Source organism: Sander lucioperca, chromosome 4 (assembly GCF_008315115.2).
Source record: "Sander lucioperca isolate FBNREF2018 chromosome 4, SLUC_FBN_1.2, whole genome shotgun sequence".
NCBI lineage: Eukaryota > Metazoa > Chordata > Actinopteri > Perciformes > Percidae > Sander > Sander lucioperca.
This window is the reverse complement of record NC_050176.1, coordinates 16,219,639-16,239,694: the sequence shown is the minus strand read 5'-3', so window position 1 is coordinate 16,239,694 and position 20,056 is coordinate 16,219,639. Positions and strand designations below refer to the sequence as shown.

Sequence of the window (20,056 nt, the reverse complement as noted above, 5' to 3'; positions counted from 1 at the left end):
TTTCACCCTGTCTGTTTGACGTCTTGTCATTCTTGTTTCAGTGTGTGCCTGCATCACAGGGTCCTCCTCCCTCCCTCCCTCCCTCCCCCTCCCATTTCCCCGGTGTGTGCTGCTCTTGCTGCCTCCGCTCCGTGTCTCCTCCGTGCGGCGCAGCGCAGCGCGGCCATGGTGGACTCTCCCAGGGCGATGAAGAAGACCTTCTCGGTGCCGGAGATCAAACCGCTGGACCAGTACGACTTCAACCGGGCCAAGATCTGCGCCAGCGTCCGGTGGCTGCTGTCTAAATCGTACGGCTCTGCAGGTAGACTCCAGTCTTTTCCCCGCCGCTGTTCTCATCATTGAGGCGCTGCTTGGGTGGGGCGCTTAATAATTGATCCAGCTAGCCTATATACGTATATATGGAGCTCTGAGTTAGACTAGTCGTTTTATTTCAAGTGAGCCTCCAGCATCCATCTGCCCAGCAGCATCCATGCATCCATCCTTTACCAACCGCTGCACTGATGCTTATAACCTGTGCGTGCCTCCCAGGCTGTGCAGCCTAAACACTGCATGTAGGTTATCTTCATTTAATGCTGAAGGAGTTTCATCTAATTATTGATATGAATATGAAGCTTGTCAGGAGGGATCTCCTCAGTGGTGCGTTATGCATGAAGGTACTGGAGGCTGTCATCGCTGCAGTGCAACAAAGCCTTTTGTCAGGCTCCATCAGGCCTGTGGAGGGGTTCACCAGCCTAAATATAACCCGCAGAACAAAACCTATAGTATACAACCTAAAACGATTACTAAAGATGTATAGATATGTGTGGGCCGGCTGTAACTGGGTCAGGACCGCATAATATTTGTGTCAGTGTTACTCACGCACGCTGTGCTATAGCGCGTGGCAGTAGCTATACTAAAGGTGACTTAGTGGGTCTTATAAGACAATGGAGTGTCTTTGGTGATAACTGCTGCACAGAGAAGTTGTTGGCTATATAAATATATTTTGAGAAATATGCTAGCAATGGAAAAGCTGATTTGTACCTGTCAGCATTGTAATGTATATTGTGAGTGGCCAAACATTACAGTAAGGTACACTAATGTAACACTTATATGCAATTCAATGTATGAAATAACACCCTTATAAGGCTTACAGTATAATGTGAAAGTTGAGTTTTATGTTGGATGACATCCTACAGGGTGCTCCTTTTTAGGGCAGCAACTAATGATTATTTTCACTATAGCTGTCAGGACTATAATGATGCTGTAACTTTAAAAAAAATTTGAAGTATGTAAATACACTTACATAAATAAATAGCCTAGTGAAAATGTGTGTCCAACTAACCTTAATATATATTGCAAACAAATGATACGAAACAGAGAAAATCAGTAAACCTTCACATTTGAGATGCTGAAACAGGGAATAATTGGCAATTTTGTTTGATAATTGATCTAAATGATGAACCTTTTGTTGTATTCTATCAACGTATTGTTTCAGTGCTTAGTGTTTCTGTTATTTCACACCAGTTTCTGAATGAATGACATGTTCCAATGAAAGATCAGCCCTGTACGTGGGTTCAGGCTCTGCTGACTAACACACTGATGTCACACTGGGCTAATACTGCAATCTTATACTGCAATAGTTAAGTTGTAGTTTCTCTTTATGTAATAATCCTGTTTTTTTTTGCTAGTATTAGATATTATTTCATGTTACATTTGTGTCCGGTCTACCAGTCCGTGTGACAGGGGGAGAGATGAGTTGAAAGCCTCTCAGCAGGGGAGGCTTCATTGTTGTCTGTCAACTGGAAAATGCCCACTGGGTGCCTCATACAATTTTAATAAAGGCCCTTCAAATTTGCCACTAATAATAATAATAATAACAATAATAATAATAATAATAATAATAATAATTTATATTTCATACCCATTCCTGATTCAGCTGAGATTCATTATGACTACTCTAAACAATATATTTGTCAGTGACATTTCTTCCTGGTTTATTGTTGTTATTTTTAAGAACATGTTAGTTTTCTCCAAGTCATTTATTGACAAGGTGAAAATGAATGAAGCTTGTGTCTTTTTATGGTAACAATAATATTCGTTTAGCCAGTCAAGTGAAGTATAAAACTCAATGACCTGCCCTGACTATGTCTTTTTTTAAACCTCCACTGATCCATTAAACATTAACTTTTTATATGTTTATGATCCATACTGTTAACCTGAGTTTGGCATTGCATATACATATTGTATAGGCTATACTTTGGATTTGCACCTTATTGTTATTGTTGTCTTAGACTTTTATATTTGCACTCTTCACACTTTGTATTGCAACTGCTGTACAACAATTTCCCTCGTGATAAGGTTTTATCTTTATCTTATCTTAACCAGGAAATGACCTCACTGAGTGTCCTGGGTGATCAAGATACTGTAGAAGCACAGATATAAAATAAGATAAAACATATCAGAAATACTCAAATATGTAGAGAATAATGGATCACACAACAGATATTGTGACAAGGATAATCTACAACTGACAAAATAACCGCAATAAATACACCAGAACAAAAAATGTATACTTCACTCCTTAGAAACGAACTGATTGTTAAACAAGCCTAAAAAAAGTAAGTACTCTTTAAGTATGGGGCTGATGGGCATTATAATGGGCATTTCTAACAGTTTCCTGACATTCTATAGATACAACCATGAATCAATTAATGAAGAAAACAACTGGCAGGGGTTTTCACCCCCAAACATAGATTTGAATATGTGTGAGGACATTGCGGAAATGTGACTTGAAAGGGATCATAGCGTTATTTGGTGATTTCTAACTGATCATACAATCCATACAATGTTACACTGTTGGTCTGATTTAGCTGCACTGCACAGGCCTGTTTCTGTTTTTGTCCCTGATTGAATTAGTATTATGTTAAATGGGTTAGCTGGTTCCTACTCTGCAGTCCAGTCTCATCGCCTCTGCTGTGATCGGGACAGAATGGCCACTTTCCATTTCCACCATTCCCATGGTGACGGCAGTCCTATTTCCTCCCAGTGCTGCAGAGTGTGAAAGGCGGAGGGTTTAACCCCAAACAGTGTGTGTAACACTGCAGTGGAGTGACACAGATAGAGGCTTCTATTCAAATTCATTGTGGTTATGCAGTCATTTCTCTTTTCTGGATGGGAAGAAGGAGTTACAGTTACACAAGAGAGCCTCACAACAGCAGGCTGAGAGAGAAAGAAGAGCAGTTGTAGCCCTTATACTGAATCATAGTTATATGTGTAAGGACAGATAAAGAAGTAGAAAGGAGTTGATAATTCGTTGGCTTCAACGGAATGAGGATTGACTGTAGAATTAAATGGGAGAGATGTAGACTCTGATATTTCCTTTAAGAAGTCCACTCCAATCTTCAGGATTATCCCGACACCTTGGACATCCTTCCAGAGCGGGAATATGGGTCAGCCAGGGAAGTGTGTGTTTTTGTGTCCACAGCGTGTATGTGTCTATGAAATCACACACTCATAATGGTCTGAGCTTCTTACTATGTACACCATAGATTACACGGCATGCGCGCACACACACACACACACACACACACACACACACACACACACACACACACACACACACACACACACACACACACACACACACACACACACACACACACACACACACACACACACACACACACACACACACACACACTCACACTCACTTGTCTGGGGAACCTAGCCGAGCTTTTCATGCAGATGATGACATTATCTTCTCCTGCAGGCTCCCCGCAGTCAGACGCTTTCACTAACTGTCACCTAATCTCCATAGTGGGAAAACTTCTTCACTTTTATTCAGTGGTTATTTACTTTTCTCTTCCAGAACAGATAAGAGATAGTGGAACTGCATTCGCTTGGCAGCAGCCTGCGTGAACTTTGCAAGCTTTTCCACATGGGACAATGCGTCGACAAAGCAATTCTCTGCATTAGAGTAGAACAATGCAGGCAAGCTGACTCATTTTTCACCATCTCTTGTATCTGCAAGCAATATCTTATCTGCACCATAAACTTCATGGTTCTGTTCCTCCTCACATGCAGTTTAGAGAATGTCCTACAGTAGATGAATGAGCACATCCATTCTCTTAACAATTATCTCCGCTTCTATATAATGATTGAGTGGACTCTTTTAGCTTCCGCAATCCACTGAAATATTAATTCTGAGCTCTTTTGCATTCATAAGCAATGTTGTTTCTTTCCTTTTAGAAGCTCTCTGAGGCTGCACAGAGGTGCTTTGAGCTAAATGCTAAATTTCAGCATGATAACCGCATCCATGATGCTAACATGTTGATGTTTAGCAGGTATAATGCTTTCCACGTTCACCATTTTAGTTCAGCATTAGATTAGATTAGATTACACTTTATTGTCATTGTGCAGTGTACAAGTACAAAGACAACGAAATGCAGTTTGCGTCCAACCAGAAGTGCAAAAAAAGCAGAAAAGTGCAATGCAATATACAAGTATAGACAGGTGGTGCATAGGCAGGACAAGAAATATATTGCAGTGTTGTAAGAACAGAATAACACTGCATGTTAACATGCAAACATTTACTAACTAGCACTAAAGTCAGTACAGCTGAAGCAGGTGGTAATGTCATTAGTTTTGCAGGTATTATAAAACAAAGCGTTGGACAAATTGAATTTTTGACCTGATCCTTGAGCTGCAGATAAAAAGTCAGAGGATCACCAAAGTCATTAAGATTAATCCTCTGGGAACCATGAATGTTTGTACCAATCTTTGTTTAAATCCATGAAGATGTTGAAATAGTTCTCTAAAAAAGTGAAAACATTGACTTGCAAATGGTGTAAGAAGAAGAGGATCACAAAAGTTATTAGGATTTATCCTCTGGGCACCGTGCATATCTGTGTTGTAATGTAATGTAATTGTATTTAAACAGGGACAATGCACAATTAAACGTTGACCTTATAAGAACAATAAGAAGTATAAGAACAAGGAGAGATGCATTGCACCAGTTTGTAGCACAATTGCTATTTTCCTCCCGTAGTCCCTGGGCAGGTCTATCTTATAGCAATTCATCCAAAAGTTGTCATAGTTTCACTAAATTCACAAAATGTCAACCTGCTGGTGGTGCTAGAGGAAAAGTCAGTAGGAATTATACTCTCTGGACCATTATGTTTGTACAATCATCAGTTTTTTAGATAATTCTGGACCAAAGTGGTGGACCAACCGACAGACCAACATTACCACCCCTAGAGCCATGATGCTAGTGTGACTAAAAAGCTGAACGACGCTCTCCTCGTTCCTTTTTCAGAAAATGTTCCTGTGGAGTTGCGAGAGCCGTTTTACAAAGACCAGTATGAACAAGAGCACCTCAAGCCATCCGTCTCCAAGCTGCTTCTTTCCCCAGAGATCTACTGCAGAGCCCAGGCCCTGCTGGCCCAGGCACAAGGGGTTTCTCTACCAGCAGCGCAGGGGTCCCCGGCCGACAACTCTGCCCTGCTGCAGTTCCTCATTAAGAAAGGTTACACTCCAAAGGTCCAGGATGCAGACGTCACTGAGGAGGACCTCAGCTTCGTCCCCATCAAGACGGTAGGTGTTTGGCCTGATGTGTTTGTGTGTAGCTGTTTATGAGTATGGTCATTAGTTTTAATGTTCATTTTGCCCTATTTGATTTCCACTGGTTATGTGCCCATTATTTAGGTATTTATGAAAAGTAAATACCACAGTGCAAAATGCTATATACTAAGTAGATAAGTAAGTATTTAGCAGTAATTAGCATTTTCCAAAGGGAAGAAAAGTTTGTTGGATGAAATATTTCTCTCTTTTAATGCTTTTCTGTCAGTTGAAGTACATGAGTAGCAGTAAGGACAAGAACAGATGGAAGTAAAGTAGGAAGGGAACAAAGGAAGGAGAAAGGACAAAAGAATGAAGAGAAGGAGAAAGAAGAACAGAGGGAGGAAGAGAAGGAGAAAGAAGAACAAAGGGATGAAGAGAAGGAGAAAGAAGAACAAAGGGATGAAGAAAGGACATAAGGATGAAAAGGAGAAAGAGCAGAAGGATGAAGAGAAGGAGAAACAAGAGCAGAGGGATGAAGAGAAGGAGAAAGGGTAGAAGAAAAGTAGGCAGGAAGGAGAGACAGAACGAAAGAGGGAATGAAATAAAGTGATATTTAGCAGTCTTACCTTGTGTGGAATGAAAAAAGTTCATATGCAAAGTAGAAAATACAAGTGTCACAAAATATAGAAGATTAGTAGTGGAATATGTAGAAAGGCTTCTTGTACCTACAGAGTCAGTACGAGTAAATTTGATTTTCAGCTCTTCTGATTTTACACTAATCTTGTGATTGGTGCAGAAGGCCCACCTTGCCCTGATTGACTCTCTGATGACGCTGGTTGCTAAAGAGGCGGTGGGCAGGGTGAAGATGGCGGTGGAGGCGGAGCAGATGGGTGTCGGGGCTCCGTGGGAGAACGCTCTGCTCTTCTGGGTCAACAGGGTGAGACCACAAAATCACTTTCAAACGCTGTCATCCTTTTTATATTTATATAGTTATTTGATTATAGGACAGGTTTACTGTTTTTCCACTTGAGACCTATTTTAAATGTGGTTTACCATCATTTACTAATGCAAAATCATCAACATTCACTGGCAGCTTCAGCCTTGAGAACCACTCTGCTGCAGCTACTCACTTGGATTGTTTGGGCTTTCAAAAACCAGGATAAATCTTCTTCTTCCTATACAGACTCTACAGGTGTCGATTTCTTTCATTGTTTTTTTAAAGACCTAAACCTTATGTCTTCATTGGAATGTGAAATAAGCCTATTGAATAAACGCAGACGTATAGTGAATTTCACAAAAGATATTGGTATATATGCATGATTATTAGTGATGAAAAACAACATTTTAACAAGAAAAACAATGGGGTAAGCACATGGACCTGGACAATTATCTATTATATGTTTTAATTTATATTTTCCTTACATGGTATTTTCCTTATTTTCCTTACATATATATATATATGTATACTGTGTGTACTAATCAGTTTTCTCTCTGGTGTTCATTTATTTTGTTGTATCAGGTTCAACAAGTGTGGAATGGGACATAGTTGTACACATTGTTATGTTTTGGATTTTTTATAGGATTCACTTGCCTGTGTGTGATTCTGACTCTGAAGATGACCATACACATTGGTTTTCACGTATTATGTAATCTCAGTAAAGTCTTCTTAATTTGTTTTGTACATTAACAAAGCAGTGTGCCTTAAATGTTTTGGTTGTTGTCTCTCGTGGACAACATCTTAATAAAGTTTTGGATGAAACGCGGTGAACTTATCCTTTTAACTTCCTACAGCTGAACCAGAAGTTGAGAGAAATCACAGAAGAAGAAGAGCCCACCAAGTCGCAGACATGCACAGACCTGCAGACTGCTCAGGACTCGGTAGAAAAAAACACACACACACACACGCACACACACACACACACACACACACACACACACACACACACATATGCATGATGTTTTGCTGTGAAGCAGCTGTCTCTCACACTAGCTGTGTTGCTGAAGCTTCTAACATCGATGTTGCTCTGCTTCTCTGTTCTCTCCCCCCTGGTTTTGTCTCTGTCATGCCTTGCTCTCTGGCAGTGTCAATCCAACCGTTGGTACTGGAAACTAGTCCCCGTAAGTGTACTTCTCCTGTCTATCTTCCTCTCTGAGTCCGTCCATCTGCTGTGGCTGACGTTATGGTGCCTGCTGGAAAAGGCCTCAAATCTTATTTGTCCCGTTACGAAAGTGCCTTAGTGTATGATGTCATTTACATAACTGCTGACCTTTTCAACTGACCAATTACAAATGTCCTGTAACTGCTTATTATTATTATTAAGTGATGATGTTTTGGACACTGGTGTGTTTATGACGTTGTTACATTCAGTCATCAATTTTCATCTCAAACTGCCCAGATTATCAGAGCAGAGGGGGACGGGGGGATGTTGGAGAGGAGGGAGGGAGGAGGCATTACTCCCTTGCTGATTATTGAAGCACCTCTGCGCCACCCTTTGTTTGTCCCCTTTCTCCCCTTCCTCTCCTCCTCCCCTCCGCTCTTTTCTCCCTGAGCAGTGCCAGGTTGTGGTGTGGCGGTTCCCACGATGAGCGGCCCCATGTCATTTATGCTTGTTTCCCTCTCTCTGCCATCCCCCCCATCCAGCATGCTATCGCTTTTTGTTTGAAGGAGTCGGGGAATAAGCCGCCAGTGGTAACGTATAACACCTCACTCTTTTCTCACCCTCATCCTCCACGTCTCCCGTAGCAACGCACGCGACTTGAGTGACAGACTGACCAATCGCCACACCTGTCCCACGCTGTCGACCAATGACTGACTGACAGGGTGCGGGTCTAGAGGGGGGGCCCGGGGTGGCATCTGCCCACCCCCCCCTCAAATATGATTGGCCCCTCCCGGTGCCCCCCTCAATCCATTGGGCTAGAGTGCTGTCAATCTGGCAAATTTGATTTCCCTTCAATCAGAGTACTGTCACTTTGTTGCCTGTCCTGCCAATCGCTGCCTTTCCATTTGGTTAGTAGATATATACTTTAAACACACATTGTATGGCAACTGTGTACTTTGTAAGTAGAAACAAATTGAACTCACTGTAGAGCACTTGCTGCTGTAAGAAATCAATTGTGTATTGCACTTCATTTCTGTTTTGTTTCCTATTACCTGAAAACTGTGTACAGCAAGGTTTTCTTTGTTGAAGTTTGAGGCAAGTTTATTGTAAGTGTATTGCACTTTATTTTTATATAGTTCTGTGAAAAAAAATCTTCCCAGCCCTTTTCACATGACCAATTAATATTTACATGATGACTATCTAAATGTTTGCCTTAAGAGCCCATTTGTTGAAAATTAAAACAAGTGAAATACAGTATTTCCTATATTTCTAAGCATATTTTCTATGCTGTATTCTGATATAATCTCGTGCCCCCCCCCCCTGACTGATTTTTAGTCCCCCCCTGTGCCACCTCACTTAAAAAATCCTGGAATGGCCCCTGCTGACTGACTGACTGACTGACTGACTGACTGCAAACTAATCACTATTCCAACCCCGAGGTTGGATGGATCAATTCAAACTCATTAGCTATTAACAGTATTTATCCATATTCAATTCATGTTTTACTGCGTTTCTTTATAGTGCGTGTTACTAAGCCATGTTATAGGAGGCATATTACTGTAAGATGTTACTCTTTGATGTTGAACATTTCACCTTTGCCCTCCTCCAACAAGGCTGCGTAACATCACTCAGCATAAGTTACAGCTGATGCACATGCAGCGTTTGTTTTGTGTTGGATTCTTTTGGGTGTATTTTATCTCTTGTGCACATTAAAAGAGTGATACAGTATACAAGCTTTTCATTTTGATAAAATTCACTTTTTTCTTATCTGATTATGTATTTCTTACATGATCAAGGCTCACAGTGACGTCAGTGCCTGTTTCTGCTGCATGGACACCGGAGGACAAACGTCCTCATCTTCACTTATAATCACTGACATTTTTCTACCCATAGTTTTCTTTTAATTTTATATATTTTTTTTTCATTTTCTTTTTGCAATGTTTTTTTAACCTTTGCACTGCACCTTCTGGTTGGTGTGTGTGTGTGTGTGTATGTGCAAATGTTTCTTAATTGAGGCATCACTGGTCTTGCGCTTTGTTTCTGTGGGTTTACTTCTCTGCAATTTTCCTGGAGTTTGGCTGCCTTTATAGTTTAAGTTAATGGTTTTATTTATTGTCTGTAGTGTAAAAAGGATATTTCCTGGCTGATTGTACACTAACTCTCTTCAACATAATGTTAACCTTTATTTTCAAATCTGTAATTTTGTCTGTATCTGCCTTACAATCCGTCCTCTCTTCCCTTCACTTGCCCTTTTGCTTTTCTGTTTCCTACTTGTCTTTACACAACTCTTCCTGTTTTTACCCTCTTTTCCCTCCTCATCCTTCTCCTCCTCATTCCCTCTCTTTTCTTCCCTAGATTCGCTATAGGAAGGACAAAGTGCAGTCTAAGCTGACTCCTACTTTCCCTCTGGTCTCTGCGGTCAAAGATCTGTCTAATGGCTGCGCTATAGCTGCTGTGTTGCACTACTACTGCTCCAGCTTGCTGCCTCTAGAGGGTACACACATGTACTCAGACGTAACCACACACGCATACACCTACACATTGGATGATTAAATATTTATTTTTAGCTAATGTATGCTTCCAGAGGCTAAACAGCTGAAATCACGGACCCCTTGTTTAAAAAAAGGTTTCCAAAAAATGTGATTATGTTCAATGAGAGAGCATTTCTTATTACTACATCTGTACAACAACTTTGACTCTTACTAGTAGTATACATGATATTTTGGAATATACATTTCATGTTTCATTTTTAGATTTTCTTGCTGCAATTCAGTGAACTTTGTGAAAGCATTCTTACATTGTAATAGCATATGTTGTAAATGATCTACAGTGAATCAAAAAGTATTTGATAGCCACCTCTGACAGACACGTACATACTAAATGTTTATGTATTATTTGTCTGCTCCTTCCAGATGTCTGTCTGAAGGACACCATGTCAGTCACAGACAGTCTCTACAACCTGCAGCTGATCAAAGATTTTTGTGAAAGCAGTTTACAGAGCTGCTGCCCCCTCGCTGTGGAGGACCTGCTCTACGCTCCACCGGTCCTGCATGTAAGCATTACGTTACCTTTTACATTTACGCTATTAATGAATACACTGTAGATTCATCAGTGCAGTTGAAGTGAGGAGCGTGGATTGAGTGGAGTGTGGATTGAGAAAAGAAGGCATGCACGTAAGCATTAAAAAAAGGCAACTCCACAGAAAAAAAATTCTCTATGGAGCAAAAGTATCATGCAGTGCAAGCAGGATTTCAGCTTGGGTGTAGTCACGCTTTGGGATGACGTCATCCTGCCATGTTTTTATCTCTACTGACACTCAGTGAAATTAACCCTTTGAACTCTGCAATAGAAATGGTCCGCCAGGATAACCGGTTATGTAAGTCAATAAACTATAATAATTACTAAAAGTATTGACATTGTGTCATAAATAATAAATAAATAAATGGGACATGTGTTTTCATTAAATTTTACTAAATAAACACACAAAACATATTGATCCAAAATATTTCCACTCCATAAGTTATTTGAACAATGTAAATGGTTTAGTTTTTGGGAGTGTAAAGGTGTTCTGATAGTTTAATCTGCAATTGATAAATGGTATTGCTGCATTTTACACTGGACATCACCTAACGTGATGACATTATCACGAGCATACAACGTTATAACCCGAAAGACTCACGCCTTAGCTTTCTTCTGCAAAAAGAATGAATGCTCTAGCATTCGACTTTCTGCGGCTGCCGGCGGGAGGTCTGTTCTTTAAGCGTTAAGTCACAAAGATTCTTTGCTTATTCTGCCCTCTCCCCACGTGTTTGTCACCTCCACATAGAGCTGGGCCATATGGAGAAAATCAAATATCACAATATTTTTGACCAAATATATTAATATAATAAACAAAATATGAACACAATGAGATTTTTGATAAATAATCATCAATAACGTGGATATATTTACTAAGTTGGTAAAGGCAAATAATAGAACAGCTAGAACAGACTGGTGAGTTCAGAAAATGACATCGCTTTACTGTAATGCAGCCTTTAAACCAGGAAATGACAACACTGTCACTGTCATATATTACGATATCTAAAATTTAAGACGATATCTAACCTATATCGTTATCGATATAATATCGATATATTGCCCAGCCCTATACCTCCACGTTAACCTAATATGCTCTTTTCCTCAGCTGAACATCATGAGCTTCATAGCTGAGCTGCTGGAGTGGTTTGAGGTTAAAAAGCCTGATTTTGTCCAGCCCATGCAACCCATCGACCTCTCAGGTCTGTAACTTCCAGTACGTTGTTGACAACATTTCTGTAACATTGTTATATTGGCCAATGGCGATCGGCCTGTGAAACTGCAATGTTTCTCCGTCTTTCAGATGTATCAGGGTTACTCGACTGTACAAGTCCTGTCAGCGGGAACAGCAACAGGTACAAGCATCCCACTAATACCACCCACACAAAGATGTTCAGGGTAGAAAAATCAGGCATGACTGTACTCAGTCTGATGTGGAATCTGTCCTTAACCAATCTGAACCTAAACTACTACAGCATTTATTGAGCCAAAACTAGACCAAAACCTTAATAAACCTGAGAAATGTAATGATATAGGACCTGGTCCAGGCTTAGAATCAAAGCTGTAACATATTATGAACAATTAGTATCCTAAATAAACAAACAAAGCAAATAACAAATATAACATATTTTTCATTTGCTTTAAAAAAGAGTTGAATGAACAGCATTTTACTGTATTTTTCTGTTTCAGTGGTTCTCCGTCCTTCATCTTCAAACAACCCTTTGTGCCCATCTGCTCCCCAGTGTCACCTGGTAAAAAAAATAGAAAGAAATGCACAGAATGTTTTTATTCAACCTTTCTTTTTGACTTTAGTTTTTTTTTCTCTCTTTGCAGAAAACAAAAGTTGGACAAAGAAACAAATCAGGTAGTCATACTTCAAAGCTTCATGGGATTTCTATAGTAAATGTTAGGGCTGGGTTTTAAAAAAATCGATTTTCCGATTTAAATCGATTTTCATTTGAATTTTCCAATATCGGTTCATAAAATCCAGAATTTATCTCTGTATCATATGAAACTAGAAGACATAAGGAATCCAGTGGTACCAACTATGCCGTGCTAGCTTGTCGGGAAGGGTGTTAAATAATGAATGCACCAAAGATAAGCTACATTTTGGTGAGGGAAAAACTGGCATGGCCATTTTGAAAAGGGTCCCTTGACCTCTCACCTCAATATATCTGAATAGAAAATGTTGCTCAATACTCACTGACTGTAGAGTCGGTAGAGATGCACTTTATTGTGTTGACTGCTGTAGTGTTTTCATGTTGAATAAAATGTACATTAATGTAACTGCTTTGGGATCAGTTCTTAATGTAAACATAGGTACTTTTAATAAAGCAGCAGGTTAGATGGAACCTTGTTCAATTGTAGAATCTCTTTCATATCTAAGCAAAATTTGTTTTGTACATGAAATATCCCAAACCGACACTAAATCGTAATCAAATCGGAAATGTAATCATATTGGGACCTTGTGAATCGAATCGATCGGAATCGATCGAATCGATTCCGGGAAATCAGTGACGATACCCAGCCCAAGTAAATGTTGTGTTGCATTCATATTTTATCTTAATTTAAAAAAAAAAAATCTTCTTACTTTGGCTTCTGTGGTCTCTGCTTTACCGTTTTTGTTGGCCCAACCCATCCATTTGTCCATTTGTCCATCCTTCCATCGTCATCCACCTCTCTGCAGTCGTCCTCTGTCAGCAGTGACTTTCAGCATCCCATTTGGGCTGGACAGTGATGTTGACATTGTCATGGGAAACCCAATAGATTCTGTCTTTCGCTCTGTCAGCACTGACAGCCTCACCAACGGCCTCCCTGCAATGACTTCATCGGTGACATCAGCAGGGATGAATTGTGTCCCGTACAGCCCTCCGGAGGAACTCAGCCACCTGGTCAGCGCTTCTGTGCCGTCACAGCGCTCTTCCTGGGGCCCTTATGCACACACAACACCACTGGGAGAACTGCCGACCATCGAGGAGGCGCTACAGGTGGTTCATACTTCTGGCAGCAAAGATCGGAGGAAGGAAAGGATAGTGGAGAAAGGTGGAAGAGGAGTGTTGGGAGGAAGGCCAGAGCCCAGGTTACGTCCTGAAGGAGCTCCTGCTGGTTTCTTCCTACACTCCCCTGAGAAGAATAATTCGCAGCTCAGTAGCTCTGCTCCCTGTAGCTCTGGAGTCCTCCACCGGCCTGTCGGTGGAGTAGTGGGTGACACTGAAAGGCAAGGAACGGGAGAGAGGAGGGAGAGATCAGGACGCACTTCCGAGATGTCGCGTGATGACGACTCTGTTCTACGAGATGGCAGCGTTGACTCCTCTGAAGCATCGGATGAAACCCCTAGAAATGCCCCTGGTAATATTCGACCCGGTAACAACAGCACCAGAAACGGTCCACACATGACAAGCTTTGCTGAGCGACGAGACAACAGAAGAAGACATCCCGCTGCTCCCGGGGAGGAGTCAGCCTCTGCTCCGACACCAACCACCCCAGGAACTCCACATACACCCTCCACCCCAGTAGGGGCACCGGGCCACCAGGACAGCCCAGGTCCCAGGTGCCCTGAACCAGGCTCTGAGGCCTGGGAGTTGGGGGCTCGTCTGGAGGAAAAGCGCAAAAGCATTGAAGCCCAAAAGAAACGTATTGAGGCCATCTTTACCAGGCACAGACAGAGGCTTGGAAAAACTGCTTTCCTTCAACTGAAAAGACAGCAAGGAGAGGGAGGAGGGGAGGGAGCAGAGGAGGATAATCTCACCCTGGAGGAGCGCCTCACTTGCATGGAGGAGCAACTGAAACAGGAGGAGGAGAGGGAAGAGAAAGAAAAGAAAGAGAAAGAAAAGGATGGAGAGAAGGAGAAAGAGAAGCCATCTGTTTCCAATCCTCCTCGGTTAGAGAAGCAGGTCACATTCTCTATTGAAAGTAAACAAGGGGCAGAGAAAGAAAAAGGAGCAGAGAAAGAGAAAGGAGGTGAAGCTGTCATACTGGAGTGCAATGAAGTGGTGAAGAAACTGAGTGAAGCTCTGCAGTCATTACAAAAGGACATGCAGAAACTTACAGAACAGCAACAGCAGCTCATGAGCAACCAAAGACCTAAAAATACACCCCAAAAGAAATCAACACCTAGAAGTACCGCCAAAACGCCTCCTCACACCCCAACAAAGACACCACCAAGAACCCCGACAAATACTTCTACGAGGAGTACCAGTAAAGCTTGGGTGATTCCAGGTCCCAGTGCTGCCGCCTCCCCGTCACGGCGTTCTCACCTTCCTTCCTCTTCCATCTCCCCAAAGACTATAGTCTCTTCCTCCTGCCCAGCTCCTCGCACTAAGATCCACTCCTCCTCCACTCCCCGCAGCCCCAAGCACCACCCGCGTGTCCAACATCAGCCTCACCCACGGCCTTCCGAACTCAAGTTTCCCCAGTTTAACCGCGCCTTGGCACCAACCCATAATGTAGACACTCTCCCCCACTTGCGACGTGTGTCCCCCAGCAAGTGTCAGGTTCAGACCTCCTCTTCCTTCCGTATCGGTGGGCAGCGGACTCCTCCAGAGTCTCTTCAGCCTACCCAGCAGCCACAGCCTGACGAGAACACCTCAGACACAGCCTCTAGCGAGACGCCAACTCAGTTCAGCCTGGAGCTGGAGCAGGAGGACATGGAGGCTGTAGGAGGGCTGCCGGTTTTAACGCAGCCCAGACACGATCGTCCAAGGGCTACTGGTGGAAGCAGCTCTGGCGCTCCTTCCGAGTGTTCATTTGAGAGCGAGACTTTGTCCCTTTCTGCTGCGTTCAGCGCAATAGGTGAAGGCAGAAGAGATGGAGGTGCAGACAAGCACTGTAGCATGATTGAGGTCTCACTGTCATCTCTCGGAGGTCCAGAGGGGGGCAGTGATGAACCAACTGACGAAGGGCAGGACTTTTCCTCTGATTCTATGAGCGACCATGCAGAATCTGCAGTGGAACATGATAGAGTCCTTGCTGCACAACCTCTAGACCCCATAGAGCAGCTAGGTCTGGCCACAGGAGCCAGCAATTTTCCAGAACAACAAACTGAATCCGAACGAGAACAGACAAAAGAGACTGAAACTTTGGAACCAAGTGGACAACAGAATGAGTCCGGGGCAAGAGGAGGAATTGGATTATTCTTTCAGGTGAGTGTTTGCAAAACAAAATGAAAGGGAATGATTACATTAATTCTGTCATGACAGTTGGGTATATGATTTTGTGCTTGTGTGGTTGTAGGGGGACGTACATAGTGAGGAGGAGATGGCCCAGCGTCGAGCTTTGCTGTTTGAAAAACAGCAGAAGAGAACTGAGGAGCTGAAGAAGAGGAGACAGTGGAATGATCAAGAAAGGGAAAACAGGTAACACACAAACACATTTATGAATGCTTACAATGTTCTTTGTGTCGCTTTATACGTTTGTCAACTAATTAGTCCTGAGCTGATATGCACCCATTTAAAAGGAACCTACTTCCTCTTGGTTTCAGACCAGCATTCTCAGACAAAAGAGTGGCATCTCCCTCCAATACACCTCCTGCAGGCACAACCTCACCTTCCCCCACACCTCCTGCTACACCAGGCCGGCGGGGAAATTTCACGCAAGAGGAGTACGCACGGCGGAATCAACTCAGGATCATGGAGGACTTGGGCAAAGTGCTTCAGCAGAAATCAACCAATCAAGGACGATCTTCCGTTAAGAAAACCCGCTCCCGTCCTCGCAGCATGACCAGGGAGGAAACAAAGCTGTCTCTGAGCCCAGCCAAGGGAACAAATGGTACAATCAAAAGTGGAAAAAGGTTATCAACACATTAAGATTGTGTGCAGATGATTTAAATGACTAAACTGATAATGTTTCTCCAGGCTCTAGGTTGACCAAGGTCTACTCTAACTCCTCCCTCAACCTGGCAGCCACAGACGAGCCAGGAAACAGTTGTGGTAACTCCACTAAGAAACCCCACAGGTACTCCGCTGGCATAGGTCATTTGTATGAATCTTTACTCTCATTTATACAGTTTTCAGCTACAATAGTAGCATGGCTTGAGAGAAGGCAGTGCTGGTCTGTCAGATTTGTTTGTTTTGTCTTTTTAGCCCAATCGTTTCATCCATGGGATGAAAATTTGGGTTAGAAATTCATGGCCCTCCAAGTATGTATCCAAATGACTTTGAATTTTTGTTTGTAAAACCAAAATGTCTTTTCGGAGAAACACTTCGCACTTCCAACAATTCTTCTGTGCAGGTTCTGTGGAAAATATCACAAACTTTCAAAAAACGAAAATCACGCACTCTGTTCTTGCTTATAGCGTCACCCCTTATTAAAGAAAACTGACGTTTCGGTCCCTCTGGACCTTTATCAATCCAGAGGGAGTGAAACATTACTTTTCTTTAATGAATGGTGAAGCTATAAGCAAGAACAGAGTGCAGGATTTTCCTTTTTTCCAAAACCAAAATGTCAACATTTCCACTTCCACATGAACCTCCTGGGTTCATAGCAGGTTACCTCGATGTATGAATGGATGTATGACCAAATTACTCTGAAATGAACGCTAAAATGCTAAATGTTATCAAATTACAATAACGTCCTAAATGTTAGTATGATGCTTATTATAGATTTTACCAATGCTACATGCTAAATGTACGTTAGAATGCTAGATGTTGCAGGTTAACCTTAATTCTGTTGCTATTCTTAATAAAGATGTTAGGTCATGGCCTGTTGGTTCATTGTTTGACATTTCTCCAACAGCCGCCCTGACTCACCTTCAGGATGTGTGACACCAAGTAAACTGGCAAATCAGAACGGAGAGAAAGACTGGGAGACTGGTTCCAATGGGACCTCGCCTGCCCCTGAATACACAGGTACAGTACTGCACAGTACAATATCTCTCAATTCTTGAGTACTTAAATGCACATCCAAAATGCTTACAATTGTACACACGGGTTAGCATATCTAAGTGTACCTGTGTTTGTATTTGCAGGTCCAAAGCTCTTCAAAGAACCAAGCTTCAAGTCCAACAAATTCATCATCCACAACGCTCTCTCTCGCTGCTGCCTCGCTGGAAAGGTCAACGAGACCCAAAAAAACAAGATAGTTGAGGTAGATGATTAATGTATACTTTACTATGAGCCACTTTGCTAGTCTAGTAAAATACATGACATTAATCCTCATCTAGCTGTTAATTCTGTTGTTACCAAACTATGGTACTTGCATGCAGTGTTGGAAGTAGTACTCAGATCTTTTACTTAAATAAAAGTACCAATACCACAATGTAAAAATACTCCATTACAAGTCATGCATTTAAAATCCTACTTAAGTAAAAGTACAGAAGTAATATTAGTGAAATGTACTTAAGGTATCAAAAGTAAAAAGTACTCGCTAATACTGATGCATTAACACAAAAGTAGAATTTCACAATTATAGCTGGTTGAGGTGGAGCTAGTTTAACTACTTTATATAGCTTAGTTAGCTAGTTTGGTACAGTGGTTCTCAACCTAAGGGTCGGGCTCATCCAAAGGGTCACAAGATAAATCTAAAGGGTTTGTGAAATGCTTAAAGCTTTAGTGAGTAACTTTTTGATATTAATGAACGTCTGTTACATTCAAGCCGTTGCCAAATGAGTTGCTACAAAGCTAATTAAGACTATCAGCTCGACACAACTCTCTCTGTATTTCTCAGTATGACTTGTTCAGAAGATTGTGTCGTTCGGTGACTTTCCCGTGCAGAAGCTTGAGTGAAGATAATTACCTCTTCTGAAGAGTCCATCGTGTTTTTTTAATCCTCCGGGTCCTCTGTGGCTACTAGCAACTGTGTGGATCACGGAAGGCTTGTATCATGGGGACGCGCCGACAGTGTTGTTGTCATTACTTAGAATTCCTCATGGGGGAGACAGAAACTACGCACTATAGCTTTAATGGTAGAGGAAAGAAGAATAAACAAAGTTCTGATACACTTACATTCTTTTATGGTTTTTGGACTTTTCTCTAACTGCTTTTTTTGTGAAATACCACTTACCACTTTAGGCCTCAACAACAATAAATAAATATAGAGGGGAAATGTCTCTTTTGTGAAACTCAAACATGACAAAGGGCCCCAAATAGACACTGCTGTTTTGTAACGGGTCATGTTTGAAGATCATTGAAGCCGATGAAAACTAAACATACACAGCCAATATGACTTTTTGCACTGTTTTTTTTCTCTTACGTCCAACCTCAGGAGATGGAGAAGAGTCCTGCTAACCACTTCCTCATCCTCTTCCGCGATTCCAACTGCCAATTCAGGGGCGTTTACACCATGAACACCGACTCCCAGGAGCTCGTACGACTGGCTGGTGTGGGCCCGCGTACAATTGGCTCCACTCAGGTGGAGTCCATCTACAAATACAGTTCAGATAGGAAGCAGTTTAGTGCCATCCCCTCTAAAACTATGGGCATGACTGTGGACGCCTTCACCATCCCCAGCCATCTTTGGCACGGAGGAGGAGCAGCAGGAGGAGGAGGAGGAAGCAGGAGAGCAAGTGTTACTAAGAAGGCGGCCATTTCCAAGTGAGCAACATAATAAAAACATCACAGTGACAGATCATTAAAGAAAACACTAATTATTGTGAAAACTGTAGTCAAATATGAAAAACAGTTATTCATATGCACACAGATTAGCCTTTAGCCATGTGTGTGCATACATACAGCTTACCTCTCTTGCCCTTGAATTTACTAAAAATATAAAATGTAAAAAAAAGAAGAAATTTGTACTCCCCCTAATGTGCATGAAAATGTTAACAGCACAATTTTCTTTTCTTAAACAGTAAACGGAGACACTCATTTCCAGAATGTACAGAGGAAGGTTTTGTAAAATGTTAAGTTAATTGCCAAAGGAAGAGGTACTTTTAAAAAGTCTCATTACTTAGACTTTCAAAGTACAAACTCAAAAATGTTAATTAAGTTGTTTATTGAAAAACACTGACTGTCCTCAAGTCGATCACCATTTTTATACATTAAGCCAAACCACAAAGAAAATGCCTTCTTGTGTTAGAGTGACTGGCAGGACTTTTATTGTGTACGACTTTTATGTTTAACCAACAATTGCCCATAGGTGGCTCGAAGCACATTTGTTTTGCAAAATGAAAGACAGCCATAACTGTATGATGCATAGAGCAGAAGTCAACTGAAAGAACGATCTGTAAATGTGTCCGTGGTTTTCAGAGATGATTACCACAGCCTAAATGGTTTATTACTGTATGTGGTATAAGCTTATTTCAAAATAATATCACAGTGAAAATGTGTGGTTAGATGAAACTATGTTGATAATGGGTATACGTATGAGCATCAGATGCCAGTTAAACACCACTGAACTATTAGCATATT

At 41.7% G+C, this 20,056-nt stretch overlaps 1 protein-coding gene across 4 annotated transcripts; it reads left to right on the top strand.

The window, feature by feature from the left end:
• Positions 1-66: 66 nt before the first annotated feature.
• Positions 67-19,750, top strand: LOC116042612 (calmodulin-regulated spectrin-associated protein 3-like). Of its 4 annotated transcripts, XM_031288878.2 has the most exons (20): positions 67-301; positions 5,294-5,571; positions 6,335-6,475; positions 7,330-7,416; positions 7,621-7,656; positions 8,180-8,227; positions 9,993-10,131; positions 10,550-10,689; positions 11,821-11,914; positions 12,016-12,067; positions 12,402-12,463; positions 12,546-12,576; positions 13,399-15,853; positions 15,945-16,066; positions 16,192-16,478; positions 16,565-16,664; positions 17,445-17,557; positions 17,677-17,795; positions 18,912-19,624; positions 19,737-19,750. In XM_031288878.2, the coding sequence occupies exons 1-19, from the start codon at positions 166-168 to the stop codon at positions 19,242-19,244; spliced, it is 4,773 nt and encodes a 1,590-aa protein (XP_031144738.1). In that variant the 5' UTR covers positions 67-165; the 3' UTR covers positions 19,245-19,624; positions 19,737-19,750. The 4 variants fall into 4 exon arrangements, with proteins under 4 accessions (XP_031144738.1, XP_031144739.1, XP_031144740.1 ...); XM_031288879.2 differs by lacking the exon at positions 8,180-8,227; XM_031288880.2 differs by lacking the exons at positions 7,621-7,656; positions 8,180-8,227.
• The last annotated feature ends 306 nt before the right edge of the window (positions 19,751-20,056 follow it).